General features: G+C 37.8%; 1 protein-coding gene across 10 annotated transcripts in view; it reads right to left on the bottom strand.

The window, feature by feature from the left end:
- Positions 1–23,674, bottom strand: part of ttll5 (tubulin tyrosine ligase-like family, member 5) — a 65,334-nt gene that overhangs the window by 36,260 nt on the left and 5,400 nt on the right. For all 10 annotated transcript variants that reach the window (XM_017302496.1, XM_008400269.2, XM_008400268.2 and 7 more), the window contains exons 8-21: positions 23,170–23,252; positions 21,930–21,999; positions 21,770–21,854; positions 19,114–19,215; positions 18,908–18,999; positions 18,700–18,807; positions 9,679–9,760; positions 9,414–9,475; positions 5,927–6,009; positions 3,637–3,726; positions 3,418–3,509; positions 2,704–2,766; positions 2,033–2,181; positions 1,529–1,784 (exon numbers count right to left, since the gene is read on the bottom strand). In XM_017302496.1, coding sequence (XP_017157985.1) covers positions 1,529–1,784; positions 2,033–2,181; positions 2,704–2,766; positions 3,418–3,509; positions 3,637–3,726; positions 5,927–6,009; positions 9,414–9,475; positions 9,679–9,760; positions 18,700–18,807; positions 18,908–18,999; positions 19,114–19,215; positions 21,770–21,854; positions 21,930–21,999; positions 23,170–23,252 — 1,417 coding nt within the window. The remainder of the gene's footprint in view (positions 1–1,528; positions 1,785–2,032; positions 2,182–2,703; positions 2,767–3,417; positions 3,510–3,636; positions 3,727–5,926; positions 6,010–9,413; positions 9,476–9,678; positions 9,761–18,699; positions 18,808–18,907; positions 19,000–19,113; positions 19,216–21,769; positions 21,855–21,929; positions 22,000–23,169; positions 23,253–23,674) is intronic.

Genomic DNA, 23,674 nt, shown 5'->3' on the forward strand with positions numbered 1-23,674 from the left:
AAGAAAGAAAGTGGGGAGTAGGTTAACTATGCTATAGCTCAACTTTGACAACCTTAATATCTACCTTTGCTCTGCAGTTCGACATGTTTCAGTTCAGTTAGCACAAAAATAAGGCAACCGGCACATCTACTTTCTGACAGATTATCAGTAGAGCAGGTGTTTAAATTAGCTAAGCAAACAGCACGAGTGTTCAGACGATTACTTCTTAGTTACTGCAAAATAAACACTAAACCTGAAAACAAAACACATAAAACTGTTACAGGCTGAATGTTCTGTTTTTACGTACTTTTGGTGTGGGAAATGTTTTTGTGTTTTCTAATGTTAATTCCTGATACACTTGAATGTAATTTTTGCTCTGAGGTCCAGCTCTGTTGATTGCTGGTTGCCATTACAAAGGTTTTGCGTGTGATGTTAAGTACAGAAATATGGACAGCATCAGCATCACATGCGAGACAGAAAAATATATGAAAATGAATTAAGACCTGCCTTATTGTATAATTTTATAGTAAAGAAATAAGTTTACTATTTTAAAGACACATATCTCAACTGCAATGTGTAATTCAGCAGGGCACATATTTATGCCAATTCAGAATCACATGATTGAAAAATACAAAGTTTGCACCGACAAGGATTCATTTGACTTGCGCAGAAGCTGTTCATTCAGTTTTTTTTTAATTCCTTAATAACATTTGATTGTTACAAAATCTAATGTTGATGTTTTTAAGCACTTCATGTATTCAGTCAACAAAAGGCAACTATATTATTGTGATAATTCTTCACAAAAATGTTAGTGAATTGTGTAACTATTTTCAACTGTAGGCAAGCATTGAGCAAATATACAGACTGACTCCATTACAAAAAAAGACTGAAAAGTAAAATTTTTAGCAATTCCATCACCAAGTAATAAGACATTATATAGATCTTTAACAACTTTATATCTCTTCGCGTATGTAACACCAGCAGAAAGGTTATTTTCAAAAGATACGATTAATCTGACAAGCTTCATCACGTTGTATATCCTAATTTATTGACTATTGGATATAAGACTATATGGGAGTCACATTCACATTAAAAAGGTCTTTAGGTCACATAACTGTGGTGCATCACACCTATCCATACTCTCCTTCTCCACAATGCGTCCCCATCAACTTTCAACACAAAGTTAAGTTACACCCTTGGTAGAGACATACCTTCAAAAAACACATGTAGTTGAACTGCAACAAAAGATAACTCCTGGGACACACAGGAGTGTGTCCCACTTTTTCATATTGCAAGGAACGTGTAAAATTTTTTGAAAACCTGCATAGATACATTACATTACATTGCATGTAATGTAGTGGTACATTACAAAAAATACCAATAACAAAATGTTAAAAACGTATTCAAGGCATCTAAATACTTGCAATGCAAGGCTCACCTTCTTCCTTGTACACCCTCTCTAGTCAGAGCGAGTTTATAAACATTATTTTGAAATGTGAAATATAAGAGCAGTATCCAACACTAACATTAGCCCAGAATATAGACTGACCTGAGGTCCCGCCCCTGCTGAAGGACGTTCCGGAGGTTGACTGCGGGCCTGGCATTTTGCACGGCTGCGTCTGAGCTGGACTCAGGTTTGTTGTGGCTTTGCTCCAGTGGTGTGGCCGCTTGTTTACTTTGCTCCATTACCAAAACCTTGAGCGGGAGTGGCTCAAGAGGTTGTTTCACCTCCTCGATTTCCTCCTGAGAACACTCCTCGGTCTCCGGGCTTCTGTTTTCAGCCAGGAAGGCCTTGGATTCCTTCCCTGAGGTGTGCGGCAGTGCAAGAAAAGACAAATGTCAGTTGCATCACAGGCATTTGGGATAAAACACGCATACGCTCAGAAAGGGCTTTTTTATTGTTGCTGCGAAGAAATGAACTCATTCCGAGTCATTTTTGGCCAACCTTACCATGACACAGGGGAGTTATTTATTGAAATCAAAAGTGCTGTAACATGTTATGTTGTTCTACTTAACTCCACACACAGTAACATGCAGAATACATCAGACCTACTCCGTTTTTTTCCCCTCGTAGCAGTGTGATGAGTCAGGTGGCGTTCTTTCCTTTTTTGTGCTTCCAGAGACAGCAGCTTCCTCTCATACTGAACAACGTGACGGCCACGAATTGTGTCCGCCATCAGGTGAGTGTTCCTGTTCATGGGTCTGACAACAGAACAGCATGTGGGGCATTGTTATTTGGATTTGTATTGTTCAACAATTAGAAAGGAGGAAGATGCTTCTTTTAAATTCCAAGCCGCTTGTCAAAAACACTAAAATAATGTGTAGCTTCTCCTGAAGTATGATAATCCAAAACAAAGAAGATAAATGCCAAACAGCAACATCTAACGGATTGAACCAGTAACCAACAAGTCTCATTACCTAACAAATATGTAAAATAGAAGGCTTAAAACAAAACTAAACTAAATGGGGGCTGCTTTACTAAAATAAACATGGGTTCCTCACTAAGCATTAATCGTCTACCACTCTTTTCTTTCCTGTCACCAAATCAACACCGCAATGCTGAGCAGACACGAGGAACATGTTGGAAAAGCTGCTTCATCTCTTTAAGGATTCCTCTAACCTGTGCAATCAAAGTATAAAATACAAACACGAGAGAATCCAAGCTTTTCCATAAGCCGAAGGAAAGATGTATTCTTGCCTTCCAACCGCAATGGGAATGCTTACCTTCCATGGAAAAGCCGCTTTGCCAGCAAGGAGTTCAGTGACGGCTTGGACTCCAGATATGCTCTGACAGAAAGAGGTGGAAAAATAAATACAATTCAAAATAGCGTTTATCTTTTTCAAGCCTTAAGTTCAATGTGTTTTTAGAAATGTCATGAAATTCAGTTTTTAGGTCATCTGTGGATGAAATCCAGCAAAATAACCTGAAATAAATTTTCTTTTATATAATTTTTGTCGAGCTTGGGATTAATTTCTGCTCTGACCTTGTTGTTCTTCCAGAAATAGGCTGTTTGTGAGTCTGCGTACTCAAGTTAACAATTAATCGATTGTTAAAATAGCTGATAATTATTTCAATAATCGATTGAAATAATTAATCAGGTTTATTGTTTCAGCCCTAATTCTGACATTAAATAATTGGGATCCTGAAAGATAACACGATTTTTTTTACATATAAGGACTCTGCTCCTTTATCTTTAATGTTTTCGGTTACAGTAACGGGGATCCAAACACAAACGGATGGATGGATTTTTTGTTTAACTCCATTTGCTTTTCCATATATTGGTCAAGCTCTGAACTTTTCTAGGATGTGTATGATCCCTGGTTTGACTTTATTCGTGCAGATTATCCTAAATTATCTTGAATTTCCATGTTATCAAGGGACTGTAACAGCTTGAGGCCTTTTAAGGTATCTGCCTGTTCTTTTCTAGCTCTGACTACCCATAAAGCTCCCATGTATCCTGGGTGGGGAAGATTCTTATGAAACCCCCTCTTCTCTCATACTCCTCCCTTATCCTCCTCAGCACTTTGATCTACATTCAAGAGAAAAAGAAAAAAAACATGATGTATTAAAAAGGATGCCATATTTTATTAAGACAGTGCATGAAAGTCAGCGTGGCCTCTGCTGCTTTCCTGACAACAAGTAACGCCCTGCTTTACCTCCTCAGTAGTCAGGTTCAGAGTGCTCTCTTCTAGGCTTTTAGTTTTTTGCTTGTCGCCATTTGTTTCCGAACTAACGCCAGTCCTGTGCTGTAAAGAGATAAGAATAGGAACATTATTAGTGTCCAATGTTAAAAATTATCTATATTTAGCCCTAAAGGATGTTAAGGTTCAATCTTGTAGAAGAAGTATAATTAACTACTATGACTAAAACATAATTCCTTTGCATATACATATTTAACTTCCATTTGTGAATGAAAAATGTGCAAACTATGCCACAGGCAACAAGAGTTTTGCTTTTTTTTCCTCTCTCTCTCTTCTCCCTGTTACAGAAATAGCACATTTTTGCAATGCATTGGCATTCAGGTTGGCCCCTCTGACTGACAACTTTGGCATGCAGTTTGGGACAGCGGCCAGTAAGTTGGGCACAACCCCACAGGATCACATACGTAATTTGTCATCTAAATAGCAGAGGGATTATGTTTAATTTGCCTGATGCGGCTGGAGGGTTGTAAAGGCAGCCAAACAGTGACATGGCCTAATCCCACAGCAAAAGTTTCAACTGTTAAAGAGTGAAATGGAAGAACAGGTTCCCTGCAGGCCCAATGTTCTCACAAAGCCTCTGTGACAGCTATGGTGTGGTTTTGAGCCATGTATGTAGTGCGTGCCTCGAAAAAATAATTTAGTCGAATGTTTTCAAATTTCGTCACCTGGCAATCACGCAATTCAATGAATTTTACTTGCATTTCATGTGACAGACCGACACAATGTTGTGCATAATTGTGATGTAGATGAAAAAGAAAAAAAAAAAAACATTTTCAATATATTCTTCATATGCATTTGAAAATCTCAGAAGTTTGTACCAAGTCCATGTCCATCCAAAATACTACTTTACAGAGACCAATGACATTACAACTGCATGTGACTCGGGATAACTGGTGACCAGACTGAGTTTGAGCCTTTTTAGCTCACTCTGTCACAGTCAGATTGGATGGATAGCATCTGTACACATTAAATTTTAAACCACTCAAACCATGGTTATTTTGGCTATTTTACTCAATAATGCTCTCCTTGTGTGACCAGGTTTGCAGTTGTGCCATAATGTTTCAGATACTAGATGGGTTTAACAGTGTTTCATGAGACATTCAAAACTTGGGATATTGTTATATAATTTAATTTTGCTTTCTCTACAACTTGCTGTTCTTGGTGTATCTCAAGAGCTTCACAGAATAACTGTATTTATACTAATATTAAATTACACGCAAATGAACTCGGGTTGTAAAAAAAAAAAAATCTATCATTTCCCTCCACTTCACAATTTATGTGTGACTTTGTGTTGATCTATCACAAAGCAGTTTAAATAAAACGTAAAGTTTGACGCTATGGCATGATAAAACATGAAATGGGTCAAGGGGTTCACATTATTTGCAAGGCACTGAACATCTGAGATTCTGCGTAGTTAAGTCCTTTTGAGGCCAGTGGTGCAATGCAGCATCTGAGCCTTTTACTTGTAAAGGGCGACTTTGCTAATGTAATGAAAAGTCCTAGTGAAAATGCAGTATTAGGAATCAATAGAAGCCATCTGTCTGTCACAGTAAAAAATTGTTAAGCCACATAATTAAATCAAGAAAAAAGCAGCAAGTAGTTTTTTAGCAGCGTAGCAACAAGCATCAGGGAATTACAAGGGGGAAAAAAAAACAAAAGATTAATATGTCTGAGACCGAATAAAACCAGCTTGCTCTGCAAAGTGGTTGTTGGAGCAAAAAAACACTTCTGCATGAGGACATTTGTGTTACCCTTAAGTCTTTACAAAAGGCACATGACAACGCACAAACCGCATCGACACGCCACTGTAAAACATTGTCACTATATGTCTAAATAAGCTCCTTAACACGACATGAGGTGGAGCAGAAATCTGTCTGCTTTAGTAATCTTCCTCCAGCAGTGCTGCACCACAACTTGATGCAGTAGTCAAGCAGAGGAGCCAAGCGAATTAGCTGTCGTGGCATCATTAGGCAACACGACCCGAAGAGAACATTAGTCATTTGATTAGAAATGATAAAAAAAAGCTAAGGCACAGCGTTCTCAGCTTTTTCAAGCTGATGTCACTCAAACACTTTAATTACATTAGCAGTTGTTTTGCATTACAGTACATTTTCCAGGAGGGTGAGGGAAGAGCTCAGTGGCAGCTGCAGGAATGTACTGTTTTATCCCCTTGTTGCTGCATGAGGATAAAATGCGGTGCGACTCAAGGAAGGGTGAATGAGTGCAAAGCTTTGTTATCCTCTACCTGCACCCTTGGTCCCGCCTTCTTGTCGTTCGTGAATCGATCTGAACGAGGCTGTTTCAACAGAGGGTCTTGACCCACAAGACCTGCAAGGAGAGAGAAACTGGTTTTATTCGAGTGTTGGCACCATAATCTTCAAAAAATAAAAAAAGATAGAAAGCAAAACAGGGTAGATAGAGTTTTAAAATCACAATATCAAAGTTAGAAGAACACCTAAAAATGTTGGGCATACTATCACCTGACTACTTTTCACCCCTAGCTTTTATTTAGAGAAGTAAAAAGCCAGCAACTAGCGCTGTTAAACAGTTAACAGTTCCATATTTGGTCAATGTATGTTATTGGGATTTCACATTATAGACCAACCCAAAGTAATGTCCAATTATAAAGTAGAATGAAAATGTGTTATTTTCTTTAAGAATAACGCCACTCATTATGGCAGCATGTTGGAGTAGAATCTAAGGTAACAGCAGCTCTGTTACCTTAGATTTGCACATTTTTTGTCAATTATTTTTGATTGAGGCATCTCAAGTTTGGACGAGAGAAAAAGAGGAACCATTTCGTCCATTCATCATAATATCCTCTACTCCAAAGTTTCTCTGCCCAGGTTTCTGACTAGACGACCAGAGAGAGATTTAAAGAGAAGCAGTAAAAGCAAGTGAAGTGGATTAGCAGTGCTTGCCAACAGCTGATGGTGTTAAGTAGGACATGTTGTTGTGGAATATTGTCTCTGCTGCCCGGATATTGAGCTGTTAGCATATCATTACAGCAACACCAATATGTCATACAGCAACACTCTTCAGTCATAGGCCTCCTCAGATTTATTGCAACACTGGCTGCTACCGGAGATCCTTCCTGCCCACAACGTCACCATCTAAAATGACACTTTTAAGATACTTGCATGATACGAATTACAATATTTAATTTCCCTTTGGGATAAATAAAGCATTTTTTTTATTAAATCTGAATTGAATTGGAAAGATCTTTTAAAAATATTCACCCAATACAAATCTGACCAGCATCCCAGCAGTACATTTTTACCAAAAACAGTGTGTTCAGGGCTGGTTTTCTTCCACATGTAGTGATTTCACCTAGTTGTCCAGTCAACAGTTTCTCTGTTTTGACCTCTGAATCTCCGCAGCTCCTAACTCACTGCTTTGTGTTGAGCCACCACATAAAACCCCCATAAAATACATAGAAGTTTGAAAATCTGAATGAGTAATAAGCCTTTTATAAGGCAGCATATAAAAACAAACACAGGGTCAAAGAAGTGAAGAAAATCCTAATATTCTACATTTATTTACAGAAAATAGCTAATGAATTAAATGCATCACATTCATCTCATCTCAGCAAAGTGTTCCCACCCTGACAAAAATATTTACGAGTTTAATTTTATTGTTTATTGCTTCCCACACCCTCCCAAAGCCCAGTGAACAGCTGAATACATTTGTTTGTCATATCTTGCACTCTCATATGAACTGAATAAAGCCTATTGACAGCTTTGAGCTCGAGGCTGTTTGTTCTGCCTCGTTCGAGCTGTCAGGCATCGGGCCCCTGTCATGCTCTCGCCTAAACACTGCAATTATTGCAAACACTGGTGACATGGAGTTGACAGCTACACACAGGCAGGGAATGAATGCTAATGGAATGCTGTCATTATTTACAGGACTGGGATGCAGCCCAAGCGTTATCAGCCAACAGCGACTTTGTTTGGTACATAATAGATGTGCTATGTTTTACATGCCACTGCTCATTTTCTCCAGACCCGCAAGGAACGTCTCAGTCCAAAGATAACTGGCAATTTATGATTCTACTCTTTCATTTAATGAGCCAGAGGGGAAAGTTTCAAGCCACAGCATGGCTCAGCATATCACACACACACACACATTTGGGCATGCACAAGTGTACACATGCACATACTAGCCATTCCTCTAATATCATTAGCCTGGGACCACAGATAAACATAAGAGCTCATAATATTTATAGAAGTCATAAGTAGGCAGAGGATAACCTGAATAGCAATAAGCGAGGAATTACATGATATTATACATTCTAAGCAACATGTTTTCACACCTGAATTGTCAGTAGTTACAGATCTAACATGGTTTAGTAATTCTTTGAATGAAAACATCAAATCAAGAATAGCGGGAACCCAAGACCCTAAACAGGACAAGATAAATATGGAAAAAATGAATGAAAAAAGGAGGCATCATAGATACACCTTTTATCTGAGCCTTGGGCTCAGGCTTAATGACAATTAAAAAAAATACTCAGGCATGTGTAGGCAATTTGATCTGAGTGTAATTTAATGCTAATTAATAAGCATTGCGGTTTAATATTTCAACACAGGAATGCTTTCTTTAAAGCCATGCAGCTATTCTGAAAGCCGTTTGCGCAAACTCAGCTTAAGAGTGGAATGCTGGAAAACATTAGACAATAGGCAACTGTCTCGAACAACTTGAAACCTGCACACCACAAGAATGACCGACCAGCAGCAAAGTCAATAGGGTGGTGAATAATAACAAACGATATATAATAATTACAACATTCTGATTTAGTGTTAAGAACGGAAGTCTGAACTGTGCCTGAAGCCACGGTGCCTCATACTTTTTGAACTTTTCACATCTTGTCACGTCACAACCCAAAATCTGTTGGAACTGTAACGAATCAGTGCATACATGTAAAATGGAAGAAAAAAAATACATTATTTAATTTTACAAATACATCTGAAAGTGTGATATGCGTATGTATTTCACATTTCTATAATTAGAGGAGGAGTTGAGCGTGCTGTGGTGGCTCTGGAGGAGGTGGAGAAATCCATACATAATGAATTTGTCAACAAAACAGTTATTAGTCAAGCACTCTAAAAGTCCGGGCTTTATGGAATAAATTCCCTATTGAAAAGAAATAGTACAATGTCTCCTTATTGCCACAAACCATGCCGTTTCATAATGTTGCCTAAGAACCTTTGAGGGCTTCATAGCTTAGCTGTATTTACTTAAAGATTACATTAGACAGAGGTGGAGTTTATGTCCCAATTATGTGACTTAGTTGAGATCTGTACTGCATTTAGGGGTATCAGAGTAAAAGAGTTGAATACAATGTTATGATTGTATTTTTTTTTTTTTTTTTGTAAAAAAAATTGTGAAACAAAAATTAGATCTTAGTTTTCATACACCACATTTATACACAGCTTAGGGTTGTTTTTGTAATGCAATCATAGTCATCACATTTTGAAGTTTGTGGTTGAAACTGAAAATGTTAGAAAAGTTGAATAGGTGTGAATACTTTTGGAGGTAGTATGCATGCGTCAGGATCCAAACATCAATCACTCAATCAGTCAATCAATCAAATTGTATTTGTATAGCACCTTTCAGCAACAAGGCATTTCAAAGTGTTTTGAAATGCCTCGGTTCATCAAGATGAATTACTAGTGGAAAACCATGAAACAATATAAAATATGCATTTGTTCATTGTTTCAGCATGCACTCACCCACAAGTGAAAGCATGTCTGCAATCATGCTAGCCTTTATCTTCAGATCCAAGGGTGCATCGCTGTAAAAAGACAGAGTAGGTGTGACATTTTTAAACAAACAAATATTTCAAATAACTAAATACTTGTGCTGCTCTAGTATTTTTGTAGCTAGAGCTATTACAGAGTTATGAACAGCTGTCTTCTTAGCAGGCTGGATAATTAAAATATTCTAAATGAGTGATTCTACTAATAAGTGAAACAAGGAAAGAACTGAGTCACTCACCAGGACAGAGAGGGTGAAAGGTTCACCTCTAACAACCAGGGTTTAAGGTTGGAGTCAATTAGGACATCAAACCCGTACAGTTCTACAGAAAGGACAATCACCAGAGCAAATTAACATTCTTAATTAGTTCATTTAGTTTAGAACAGTGGCAGCATGTTGGAATATCTCTGTCATGTTAGTTCTGATGTGTTTTTTCTGTAGACTTTGGTTCATACGTTTTTGGTTGAGGTGTTGCATGTTTGGACAGTTATTCTTTCTGGTTTTGATGTCATGACAGTCATGAAAACCAGTTTTCGGTCAAAGGCATTTACCTGATTTGTTGCAAGACTGACTGCAACATTTAACTTGCATGATACGATTTATGACATTCAATTTCCCTTTGGGATAAATAAGGTATTTCTTCATTTGAATTGAACTGAATTTAAAGCTGATGGACAATCCAAATCCCCACCCTCTGGATCGATAGATTGGTATATTGGCATACATATGTATGCCAATATAGAGACGGGCAAAGATTGGTATTTAATCTTCATCATATTCAGAAGATTAGAAATTCTGAATATCCACACTACCCTTCAACAACGAGTGAATGATTCTAAGGACCATTAGAAAAAGTTTCAACTAATTCCTGAGGTCAAATCAAGTCCATCTCGATAAAAGTCACACTCACAGCTTGAAATGTGAGAGGGTGTCCCAAGTGGCAAAACCTGGGGAATTAGAAAGCCTTAGGCGGCGTGTTGTATATACAGTATTTCATTCCAGTAACAGCTAAGCACTGAGTGACACAATAAAAGCCTTTCACAAAGTGGTCAGGAAGTTCACAGAGTAAAAGAAAAAAAAAAAAAATCATCCATTTCATCTCGATTTTTCTCTCCCGTTTCACTGGCTGACTGATATATGGCTTACTGAAGCTGTCAGAGTATATGCGCCATATGAAAAGCCTCACACTGCTCTGGGGAGTGTCACCCAATAAGCCACCGGCCTCAGCAGAAGCGTGCAGGGAAACCACAGTCTTTTACAGGGTTAGGGTAGCGCCCGGCCAAAAAGCCAGAGGAAAAATCCTTCTAATGGCACTTCAAAAGAACAGACTGTGTTGAGAATAGGCTGGGGGGGTTGGTGGTTTCAAAGCTGCAATAACCAGCACTGTTTGCTCTAGCATCTCAGGTCAATGCCAGTGTTAAGCACACAAAACCCAGCATGACAGCCGGCAATGGCCTCAAATTGCGCCTAAGGTAACACTGATAAAATTAACCAAATGGTGTTACTGTAACTTAGAACATGAATAAAGTGCAAACTAATCAGAAAAAAAGAAATTACTGGTTGCTTAAATAAGAAGAAAAGCATCCATATTTAAAGTCAGATATCTGGTGAAGATATTTGTTTTTATGAAGTACTGGTAGGGATTTTAAAAGTTTGTGGAAATACAGGAAATTCATTTGTTTCCTTTTAAGCGGTTTTACATTATTTGGATATAAAATGACAAATCTGATTTTCCATGTCTCTATTAATGATTTAACTATCAATGTAAACATTGATAGTTACCCCTGTATACCAGCATCAAGGTATACAGGGGTTTCCCTGGAGAAAGCTGGAACTGAACTCACAACTACTCTTCGTGGTGGCATCTCATTTTCTTGTAAAATCTCCTGAAAAATGCATTTTAGTGTTTTTTTTGGCATTTTAGAAAAAGTATAAATTAACAGGTTCAACCTAACTTAAAGGTTGTCTAGAGACAAGTAGTAAAAATACCCTTTTTGAATGAGTGTGAATTCAGTTAGTCAAAAACCAATAAATCAATGGTTAAAATATTTGCCAAATGCATTTATTCAGTACAGACTAATTTCTTTTAAAACATGGAAAGAGGGAAAAGTGTGGAAAATGTCACATATTCCACACCTCAATTATTTTTTTCACACTTATTAATTTCTGGAAAATGAAAAAGAAAAATTCCAGACTGTTCAAAACGAACTATGTTGACAAAAATGTTTTTTTGGAGATCATTCAAAAAATGAATGATCTCCATGGTTATCAGAGATCACTGCATTTCTGATAACCATGAAAACCTTGGTGATTGTATGCTGTATATTTTTGACTTTTATAATAAATAATTACTATTTACTTAGACTTTTAAAATCAAGTTTCTCAAAAGTACACTGTGTCCTCTCTAATTTTCTATGAAAACAAGGACTGGAATCCACACAAGTATGTATTTTGTATTAATCAAGCTAAAGTATTTCAAACGCATTGTGCTTTCATTGTATTAAGGAGTGTAAATTGCATAAACTCAAACTGACGGAAAGAAAGTAAATCTGCCATCCATTCAAGAGCCAGGGACTATCACACAACTGCACAAGATGGACAGGACCCCCTGATGTTAAACAGTGCAAGACTTTACAGGATTTTATTTTCCACTTGTCAGCTAATCCTATTCTATTCAATTCAGTGAAGAAAAAAAAAACACATACAGACGACATGAAACAAGGAGAGGAGTGTATGTATCATAAAACATTAGTGTTGGAGAACAGAGCGCTGGAATAATTGAGGTTTTGAGCCTGCTTTGCCTCTTCAGTGGCACAACAGCAGGGGGAAAATGGGGAGGTGTTACAACCACCTCACCAGCCTCCGACAAGCAGACTCCATGTGCCACAAATTTTTCCCTCAATTAGAAGCCGACGCCGTCGATGCCCCGCGAGCCTGCCGAGCAGCTTAATGTCAGACACGTTTGTTCTGTGGCTCGACCGCTGCCGGGGGGACCGCTTTTAAATGTGCCCACAGACAGCCCACAACAAGCATCATAGACAAGCAGGCGTGAGGCGCTCAACATCTACATCAAACCCCTCAAAGAGAGAGGGGAGGGGACGGGACAACCGTGACAGAAACAAAAAAAAAAAGGGATGATGAAGAGCATTTTCTTTCTTTATTATAGGAGGGGCGCCGCTGGAAAAGTTCACCACAAGAGACAAACACCCAAAAACAATGATCACCCCACCCTGGCCACTGAGCCTGGTAGCCCACAATAACAAGGGCATCTTTCAAGTGTGCTTTCTTCATGCGATGGGACAATTGAATTACTTTCATGTCAATCTGGGATAAATCATGGCAGCTAAACTGGTTTACTGCTGCTGGAAGAATCACGGCAGATGTGGAAACCCTCGGAGGACAACAAATTAAAGTTCTAGTAAGCACTCTGTAGTGTTATTGTGACAGCAGGAACAAAAACCGTTAATCGCTTACACAGCAGCTACACTGCCATTGCAGGGGATGCGAACCCTGCACTGCTGAGAAAAGTATCTGAAACGGAGAGACGCTCGCAGAGGGGCTGATCCAACCAACACTCAGCACTTAATGAGGTACGCTTGGTGGAACACAGGACCAGTAAGTGGAATGTTTTGTGTGTAATAAAATAGGTCTTTGGCTTGGCTAATCAGATCTTAGTCAAAACATCTCGTAATCAGCATCTCTCAGCAAAAAGCCTGTCCATTAATCACACAGCAGCGGTGAGGAGCTGCATGGGTGGCATTTTCTCCCCGCAGAAAGACTCATACACCCATATACACTTCTTACAGCATAAAAGCAGTTTTTATTTCATCCCACATGAGACATTACTGAGCTATAAAAAGACTTTTTATTGTACGCACATGTAGATGCATGGTATAATTTGAGCTAAAAGGAAGAAATCCTATTGTTTTAAAGCCATTAATAAACTTTAAAATCAAAGGGAAGAATTTGAAGTAAATTAGGTTTATAACGTGCTTAATGATTTTGCAAGGCTCTCTCTCCAGACATGCCAGAGATTGCATAAAAAAATAAAAAAAAAACACAAAATAATTACTACTTTTATCAGTAAAAAACATATACTTTGTAGTTTACTATTATAAACAGCTGCTGAGGCCCGGCAGTAAAAGAAGCATGGGGGTATTGTAGGTTATAGAGTGGAAGAACATACTGAGAATAAGGTAGGGAGGAAACTGTGGAGTACAGAATAGGACTTTGAGAGGTTTAATTAAAGTGACATGGATCCATCACAAACATATCAGAATAAACTCCAGCATCTGAAACAGACCTTTATGTATGTGACAATACGCTCCGCACAGGTTCAAGCACATCCCTGTACTCACACTACACATATACTCAGACCCAGACAGGGAGCTTGCATGCAACATGAGCACACGAAGAGACAGATTAACAGGGAGAGGATGAGGGTGGTCCTCTGGAACCGTCAGTGTCTGTCTTTAGAAACTTAATCCTGTAGACACACCATGAATGCTATAATTAACTACCTTGGGGCCATCTGTAGACAACAAAATTACACTTGATTCAACAGTAAACCGATAGGGCTGAAGTGAGATAGTCTACATGTTTGGAGCAGACCACGTTTTATTATGCGTCTTAAACAAAAGTGCTGAACTTAATTGCTTTTGTTCCGAAGGTACAGTGCCTTGCAAGCATCTGCATACCCCTTAAACTTGTTCACATTGTGTCAAGTTACAACCATAAACCTCACTGTATTCGATTGGTATTTTATGTGAATTGTCAACCCAAAGAAGCATTTAATAAAAATGTGGAAGGAAAATAATACATTATTTATCAGCTTTTTAAAAAATAAAAGTCTAAAACAACATAGCACGCAACAGGGGTGTAACAATACATCAGTCCAGATACATACATTTTTAATTAATTTAAATTAAATTGTGTTGCATCAAGGCAAAATGAAAATATCAATCCAGATCATCTGCATTTGGATTTTGAAGAGTAGGCTAAGTGGTGATCTTGGTTAAGTTCTGGTAAAAATGTTTAGCCTGAGCAACTAACAAAGGGTGAAAAGGTAAAATTCTGCTCTAATTTATAAAAAGGGACGTCAAATTTGTACATTTGTTGTGTGAATTTAATAAAGTTTACTATCTATTATGATTGTTTCATTATGGCTCGACAATCATCAAGGTCACTTTTAAGTAAACTGATAAAAAAAACACCCTCTTAACCTTCAGAATTGTGAGACCACGTTGAACAGGTTGATCCATTTTCTTATTTCTTCATTAATTAGTAAAAATGTTTTTTCTAAATATAAGTGCCTGCAATGATTTAGAAATAAAATGGTAAATCATATTTGACTTGTTTTCCAAGTTGATATAGATGTAAATACTCATGTTACATGTGCTTCATATCGATCGCAGACTTGAGTTGAACTAAATTGAAATCATGTCATTGCAGACTTTATAATATCGTCATCCAAACAAATAAATGTAATATTGCATCATAAAAAAGGTGGTGATTTTAACTCCTAGTGTAATTGTATTCAGCCCCTTAATCAATATCTTGTGGAATCAACACTGGCAGCAAGTTCGGCTGCAAGTGTTTAGGGCAGCTTTGTATCAGAATTGAACATCTACGGACTGAATGTGTACCCCCATTGCTCTTTGAAAAATAGCAATGGCAGAGAAACCACTTCATTTCCACTGTTTTCAGACTTACACTACCTAGCATTGGTCTTTCATTTAAAATCCCAGTAAAGTTAACTGATGTTTGTAGTCATTATGTAAGAAAATGCAAAGAAGCAAAGCGGTACCAAAGCTTTTGCAAGTCACTATACATGGACATATATGTAATATAGATCAGTTCTTTTACACCATGTTGTCAAAGTGATTCATTTATGACTCATGACAGCTATGGTTAAAATGAGACACTGCGGCTGTCGTGATAGTACCCTGAATATCATTTTGATCTCAAAGATGACACATTTTATTCTGAAAGTTATCTCTGGCCACAGATCTCTTCAGTGGAGGGGGAGGAGTTATGGACTTGAATTCACCCCCATTTTAGCTCTATTTGCCTGGATGATTGAAGTCTGCAGTCTTTAAGGTATTATAACCTTTTTCTAGTGTAAAGATCCCTTAAAACTTTCCTTTGCTTGTTTTGGAGCGTGGTGTTTCAATATGCTTAAAAAAGATTATATTGAAAATGCCTAAAAAGACTTGTATTATCTATTTATTATTTTAAATGAACGGCTCGTCATGGAGTTTGATATATTGTTTACACTGTTGAAAATATGTAGTAAACCTTAATGTGTTAATTTCTAAACATTTGGGTTCAGATTGCCATCATGTCCCTCTAATGTGGATGACTGAGAAGCAAGTTCAGATTAGATAGGCTACATTTCCCTGTACGTTCTTGCAGGGACAACATTCACACCTTAATTTAATGCCGTTTTCAACATAGCAGTGATGCTGTGGGTGCAGATTGCATCTTTATGCAGGCGACTTTGTGATTGTGAGTCCATGCAGCTACGCGCCCAATACAGCCCAAACAACCACCAATCAGAGAGCTATTATGTCTCGGGAAGCCTCTATTTTTCTGGCATCTGAGAGGTGAAACTGAGTGCGAGCAGTGAGGAAAAGGGAGGGTGGATGGTGGGGGGCGGGGGGATTTTTAAACAAAAAGACACAGTAAGAAAAAGGAAAAAGAGACTGAGAAAGAGACAGTGGTGCTTGAGGGAAGCTGAGCCAATGTGCTCACTTTCAAACCCCCCAAATCTCAGAAAGGCTGCCAGACTCAGAAAGAGCGCAGACAATTAGTGCCAATACTAACATGGGTAATGGCTCCAAAATGGAGTTCACACGAGCCCGCCGCTGAGCAAGACTAGCCAAGAAAACAGTCAGCCTAAATCAGGCAAAGCTTGAATGGCAAACGAAGAGAGGAAGCAAATTCTTGCTTCAGTCGACAGGTCCTCAACAAGCCGGCGGCCAGTTAGAGGGCAGCACCAGGCAGTAAGGCTCTACTATCTCAGCATGGAGCCAGGGGCAAAAAGTTATTAAGGAACTGCTTGACAATTTGAAACTTAAAGGAAATGTAAAGGGTGTGCTGTGTAAGGCTGCCTACCTACAGTGTTTAAAATAAGTACGGAGCATATAAATTATTAATATATTTCCATCTAATCTATTCACATGCAAAATGTTGGTAAAAAAAAAATCTAAGTAATCCATGAAAATAAGTTATGTGCATTAAAGTGGAATGACACAGGGAATTTGTATGTGTATGAAATAGCAGAAAAGACTTTGTTGGTAATACCTTCATGACGTCTTCTGAGAATTACTAAATTCTGTCAGTATTTAGAAAGCAATCCTGCCTTCTATCAGCTGGTCAGTCATACCTGATGACCTATACAAAGGTTGCTCGTTACCAAGATAAAAGGTATCAAGCAAGAAGCATCTCATAAAGGGTAAAAGCAAAAAGCTCTCTCAAGACCTTCACAATCTCATTGTTGCCAAACACACAGATTTTATTTAAGCCCAATTTCCAAAATTGTGAATGTTCCCATGAACACCAAATGGACCCTTATCTGGAAGTGTGATAAAAAATAATTTTAGCATAAACCAGCCACCTGCCAGGTAGTACTAGGAAACTATCTGACAGAGAACTAAAAGAAAACAACAATAAGAATTGAAAAGTTGAGGACCACGCACAGAAAGCCTCAGAATAACCTGGAATTAGCAAAAGTGTTTTTCCATGTAAACTTCAAGAAATGTACTTAACCACAGACTACTATGCACATTTGTTGCATAAGACTACAAGTTTGTACAAGAACATTTGGTTAAAACGATAAAATACAAGGAGAATAAAATGTGGTCGAACTTCGAAATTTCACACAAGTTCTTTGAAGGAGCAAAATGACATTCTACATCACCCAAAAGCACAATAAAAACAATGTAGTTTTGAGGAGGGAGCATCATGGTGTAGGACTGTTATTTTTAGAACATGGTACTAGCGGACTTCTAATGATTGAAGAAAAGATGAATGGAGAAATTTACTGAAACATTTCTGGTATGAATCTGCAAATAGAATCTTGGGCATTTCAGCAAGATAAAGATCCCATGAATTCAGATAACGGAACTCCCAACTTGTCTCAGAGAATCTCATTGAAATACAGTGGAAAGAAGTGAAGATCAAAGTGAATGGTTATGATCCTTGGGTGTTGGGTTTTAATTTTTCATGTGTTTGTTTTCTAATCACTTATTTGTGTTGGTTCTACAGATTTTGCCATATTCACCTTATTTGTTTGTGATCATTTCTGTTAGTAAGGTGTTGCCATGTCAGTTTCTTCCCTTTTGTTTACTTTCTCAATTTATTCCTATTTTTTGTGCATTTGGATTTATTTCCCCTAGATGTGTATTACTCTTTTCATTCTGGTTTATAGTCCCTGTTCCCTTTGGGTATTTAATTTCCCTCCATCAGTCTCAATGTTTTCCTTCTGCCACAGCTGTACCACATCTCCTATGATTAGTTCATCTGATTCCTTTGTCATTTTCTTTCCCTGCCTTGGTATTTAGGCTCCTGGCTTTTCATTGTTCATTGCTGGATTTTTCCGTTATTCTGTCTGACTCTTCTGTGACTCCTCCCCGTCCACAGCTTAACCTTGTTGGCCGTTATTACAGAACTCTGTCACAGTCAGGTTCTGCATTTGGATCCTTCAAGTTGTTCAACAAAACCTCAATATGACATGACTAGAAGAGAGTTCTCCAGAACATGTGAGATTAAACGACGGAAGAAGGGTTCAGAATCACACCTGAGCAATGCATGCAAATAGTTTCTCCACTTGAAGCCACAATCGCCAAAAAAATAAATAAAAAGGCTTCTCTACCGAACATCAAATATAAAAAGACAATAGAATTTTCTAACAATAATACATTTTCATAAAACATGCATAAAACTTATTCCTTGTGCTGTTTCACTGTTTTACACATAATCTGTGGTCCTAATTTTGTTGATTTGTTCTCATGTGTGGGTTGTTTTTGACAGAACACATTTCTTTCATGTCAGTGCATAAACATATTTTCAGAGAAAACGATTGATGAGTTCAGTGTTTATCTCCCTGCTGTGTGTGTGAGTATGTCTGAACTGTTTTAAAAATAGCACAAACTATCCTGAAGACCTACAGGAAAGTTGGATTCTGCCATGGTTATAAGAGTTCACGAAGAAGAAGGGATTGACATAGGAAAATGCAAAGAAAAATGGAAAAGAAATTACCAAAGCAGTTTGCTTTATGAGGAACAAACATCTTGCAGGCAGTGGCTATCTGCAGCTCGGCGCTAAGCACGGCTTTGATGATGAGGTCCTCCACTTGCCTCATCAACACTAGAAGAGAATAAATTGTTTAAATGTGATTCAATAAAACTCATGAAGTCTTAGATGCAAAAAAAAAAAACCTCAATAAAAATAAGACTGCCTCACTCACATGTGGTGTCCTTTCCCGCCTCCTTCAAAAACCTCAACACTGCACTCATACTCCATTTGTTTCCATAATCCTCAACTTCAGGGTCATCGCAGCTGAAAGGGAAGAAATGCACTTCAAAGACCAAAGCTGAGGTAAAGGGATGAGTCAGGGGGCTTCCCTTAAAAGCAACACACTCAACAGATTTATGAGGCACTGAAGCTGCTTACCTGATATAATCACTGCTCTTTTTGTTCAAACTGTAGTTGGTGAGATGCATGAAATTGTTCTTGATGTGTGTTGTAGTCTGATCGTACTTAACTGTAGCAAATCTGTGGAGAAAAAGGTTCGTTTTTTTAACTCGAGATAAAGGGGAAAAAAAGAATGCACGTTCTCTTCTATATTCATGAAGCTGTAACTTGACTTAATAATTGCGGCACGTAAGGGAGAAAATAGGCTCTGATAATGTTTCAGAGCAGTTGGTGCCACATGTGTTATAATGAAAATTCCTTGGCACACCACCGCGTACCTGAATATCAACACCACCAAAGGAATGTCAGGAGATAAAAGCAGGATTCAGAACTTGGCCATGATTTATTGCTCACAGTTGATAATGAAGCCAGCAAAATAAGAGGGCAGTGGCACGGTGTTTCCAGCATGAGCACATACTTCTATCAGAGCGAGGCGAGGAGCCAGCTATTCACTAAATCATCTTCCCTCTCCTGGCCTACCTGTATCAGTTCATAGTCTGTTTATGGTTTGACTTAGAAAAACGTTATCACTTTCAAATAAAACAAAAAGAAAAGAAAAATGTAAAAAAAAAAAAAAAAACGTAAGAAATTCTGTTGAGTTATGTTCAGATAATATCTGAACAATAACCGAAAAAAAAAGTAACATTTGATTAGCACATCCTACAACTGAAACAATGGACTGCTTTGTTTCAACATCACCACAGCAGAGGCTGATTTCTAAAAGCTTGGAGTGCCCTCTTGTGGAAACAGAAAGAATATCACTATGATTAATCTAACAAAGCTGAAATAAGAAATGTAAACAGTAAACTACCTACAGAATTTAAATCCACACTTAAAGCACAATTGAACAAACTGGCAGATTGCTCAAAACATTCACCTTAACATAGCATGTATTGTAAAACATGCTAAAAATGTCATAATATTCAGCAACACATGATAATTCTGTTTTACTTGGATTTATTTTAATTTATCTAGAGCTAAACACGTTAGCGAAGATAGTGTTCAGAAATTACTTTTGATGTGAATTTGCAGTGTAGAATGAATGAATGAATATACTTTATTAATCCCAGAGTGAAATTCACAATAGTAAAAAAAAAAACGGCGAAAACACTTTAGTACCGTTAGAGTTCGCATTTTTATTTTCTTCTTGAACATTTATTTCAGGTGATAGAGCTATGACTAATAAATTAAACAAAGCATAATGTGAGCTAAAGAGGTACAAAAAGTGTATCATCTATCAGTCCACATGAAACTGATCTGCTTTTACTTTGAATGGTTTTTAACATGTATATGTAAATATGAAGTTGAAGTCATCACAATTATTTTCAGCTTACATGCTTGAATAAAGAGTGGGACATATTGCCTTTGGTGTCACTTTGCACATTAATAGAAATAAGATGAAAATAGATATTTGCATTTTTCTGTATGCATAATGTCAGTGACTGTGACATTTTATAACACATACAAGTAACTTTGTTATCTTCAGTTGTTATATAATTCTGCATACATCAAACATAACTTTAAAAAATTTGACTTCACAATTTGATGCCTTGAAATTGCCCCGTCTTTTAAGAAGCTCCTACTCTTTGACACTTCATCATCAGCACAATAAACTTTCTCCATTAATTAAACTGTTTTCAATTTTTCTTGGGAGCGTTGGACTGAGAAGTAGTTCATATCATAAGCTCAGATGACGCACGGTTTCACCACATGTTTGCCAATTGCTGCAGCTAGTCTGCTGAAGTTGTGTAGGGAAGGCTCAAGGGCTGGAGACTGCAGCTCTAAGGAGGAGCTTTGTGGAAATAGGCAGAGATTTGTGTTGTCAGACAATTACTGTTCCCACCCTTAAGGAAACCCCCTCCTGTATGGTCCAACCCTGTGAAATTGGTAAAGGAGGGATGTAGAAAGTACGGCTGTACCAATAACTGGGCCACCAGTTATTTTGTACAAAAATATGGGGACTGGGAGACTCTGCTAAAAAAAATTACTGTATGATCTGTGGGACTGTGGCTTTTGTTCATTCTTTAGCTTACAGATTTCAGGTGCTTCCTTAAGTTTAGCACTTAAATATTTGATATATTGCTTGGGATTGTAATTTGAGATGCTATTACAGACTCCCAACAAGGTTTTCCAGTCTCCTCTTTGTAATCCTTGTGGTTTATGTTTTCCATGTTTTGGACTTTGTTATCAAAGGTTGATGTTTTTGTTATTAAAATACCGTTTTTGTCCGCACTCATGTGCCTGCATGTGGGTCCTGTCTTCATTCAAAACACTAGGACACCCACATTAAAGGCTGGATTTTTCTCAAACTTTTTTTAAATGTCGGATTAGGCTGCTGCAATAAAATATAAATTAATTTTAAGGGTTTTTACACACCTCTAATAATAGTGGTAACAATTCAATTATCAACTCTAGCTACATCAGACAGCAACAAAGTCGGATGGTGGCTGCAATAATTGAATTTGTCATCATATCCAAAAATAAGGTATCTGCAGTACCTTAATGGTAGTTTCAATTTAGAGCTCTACCACTGCACATGCAAGAGCATGGATTTAATATTAATCCTTTATACTAAAAAAAATGTGATCACTGACATGTAATCACTACATAACTACTAAAACCTGCATACACTTACCTAGCGAGACCCTCTTCGTAGACATAGATGAGCAGCGGGTTGAAGGATGTCACCACTACATATAAACGAACGTCAAACTTGTACTCTGCAAGCAAAAACAATGAGGACTGATCATAAAGAGTTTTAGTGTCCAACAGTCAAAATATCCACTATGTCTTACCATCGATTAACAGGGGGTTATTTATGTAGCGTGACACCAAGATGTTTTCATCCATTAAAATCTGATTTGGCTGTTCGTGAGAAGCGACACAAATGCGACAACATGAAGAACACACAAAGAGGATATGCAGTCAGTATTTCATCTTGGAGTTAAAGCAACAATGTACAAGTTAATTCACATAAAACAACATTAAAATATCGACTCCAAGCAGCTGCCACGACATTGCAGTTAATCGTGAACATCAAAGGGCCATCACATGGGGAGACTTTTCTGCGACGCTGGTCATAGCAGGTCAACCTTCAATAACAGCCTATAAAAATACAATCTGGTGCTGGGAGATGGGTCATTTATGTGTTGCAGGTGGTGAAGTTGAGTTGAGATTGGAAGGGTGGGGGTAGAGTAACCCCAGCGCTGGCAGGAGTTCAGAGCAAAACTAAACCGAAAAGATGAACGTATTTCTTTCTTCTCTCCAAATATCAAGCTGACATTCTTTCCACCATTGCATAAAAATGCCTGAGAAGAAGAAGAATCGTGGACGTATTTTCCAAGAGTGAGAACCTTGTTGGCCTCCTCTGAGAGCCGAGTCCTTGGAAGTGTGTGATTTACTCCACTGGGCTTATTAATGTCTGGTTGAAACTTATTTCAAAGACAACTGTATCAGCGCAACCCCCACACTCAGATAACATCTGGCAAAGTGACTGCCTGGGTTCACACAACATTTTTCACGTCCGTGTGCACAAACTGTACTCCCACACGACTAATGTAAATCTGTGCTAACACATGAATTAGTAGGACACAGGAAAAAAATGACTGACACCACGGCATTTATATTAAAAGGGAGGTTCGGTATCTTCTGTTTCAAGTATGTGGTAATTTATTGTCACTATCTAAAGTATTTTTTTTCTTAAATCACATTGGTCCTACACCCATTTGTTCTGTAATTATTTTTAAGCTTTTCTCCTACTGCAACATCATGCTTCATACACAATTAAACAAAAACATTTTGTTATTTCCCCCCTAAAAGAAATATTTTAAGCAAAGCAAAACCTGAGCAGAGAAAACAGAAGAATATTAGTTGGCAAAAAAAGAGAAGCAAATAAAATAGAAAAGGAAACAAATTTAAATGGCTTCAAGTAAATTCATCCCTTCTCCAACTCGTATCACAATTTCATCTATTTCATCTTTCCTACATGTTTTGGAGTTGGAAATTGTACAATTTGAAAAAGTGAAAATCACTTACATTGTTGACCAAATAGATTCCCCGTCCTCTTGAAGATGCAACTGGTTTAATTATCCATGGCCCCTTGTCTTTAGCAAAACAACCTGAGTGGGACAAAGAGGACTTTAGGAAACCACTACAGATGTCAGACACTGTGAACAATTATATATCTTTCAAAAAGCATTTACACCCCTAACTTATTCTTATTGTGCAACTTTATCACAATAAACTTCTATGTATTTTTATTGGGGTTTTATGTGATAAATCAACAGAGAAAAAAAAAACAAATTATGAAGAAGGAAAATTGTACATGGTTTTCAAACATTTTTAGAAATAAAATTCTGCATTTTGTAGGGGTAATCTCAAAGCATGATGTTTTACAGTGTGGATGTTGTGTTCGGGACGATATTCCGTGTCGGTTCTCTGACACACGCTCCTTTAGCATGAAAGGTTTGAAGTTCTAATTTAGTGTCACCTGACCAACGTACTTCCCAACATATCTGTGATCTGCCTGCTGTGCTTATGG

Source organism: Poecilia reticulata, linkage group LG22, assembly GCF_000633615.1.
Source record: "Poecilia reticulata strain Guanapo linkage group LG22, Guppy_female_1.0+MT, whole genome shotgun sequence".
Lineage (NCBI taxonomy): Eukaryota > Metazoa > Chordata > Actinopteri > Cyprinodontiformes > Poeciliidae > Poecilia > Poecilia reticulata.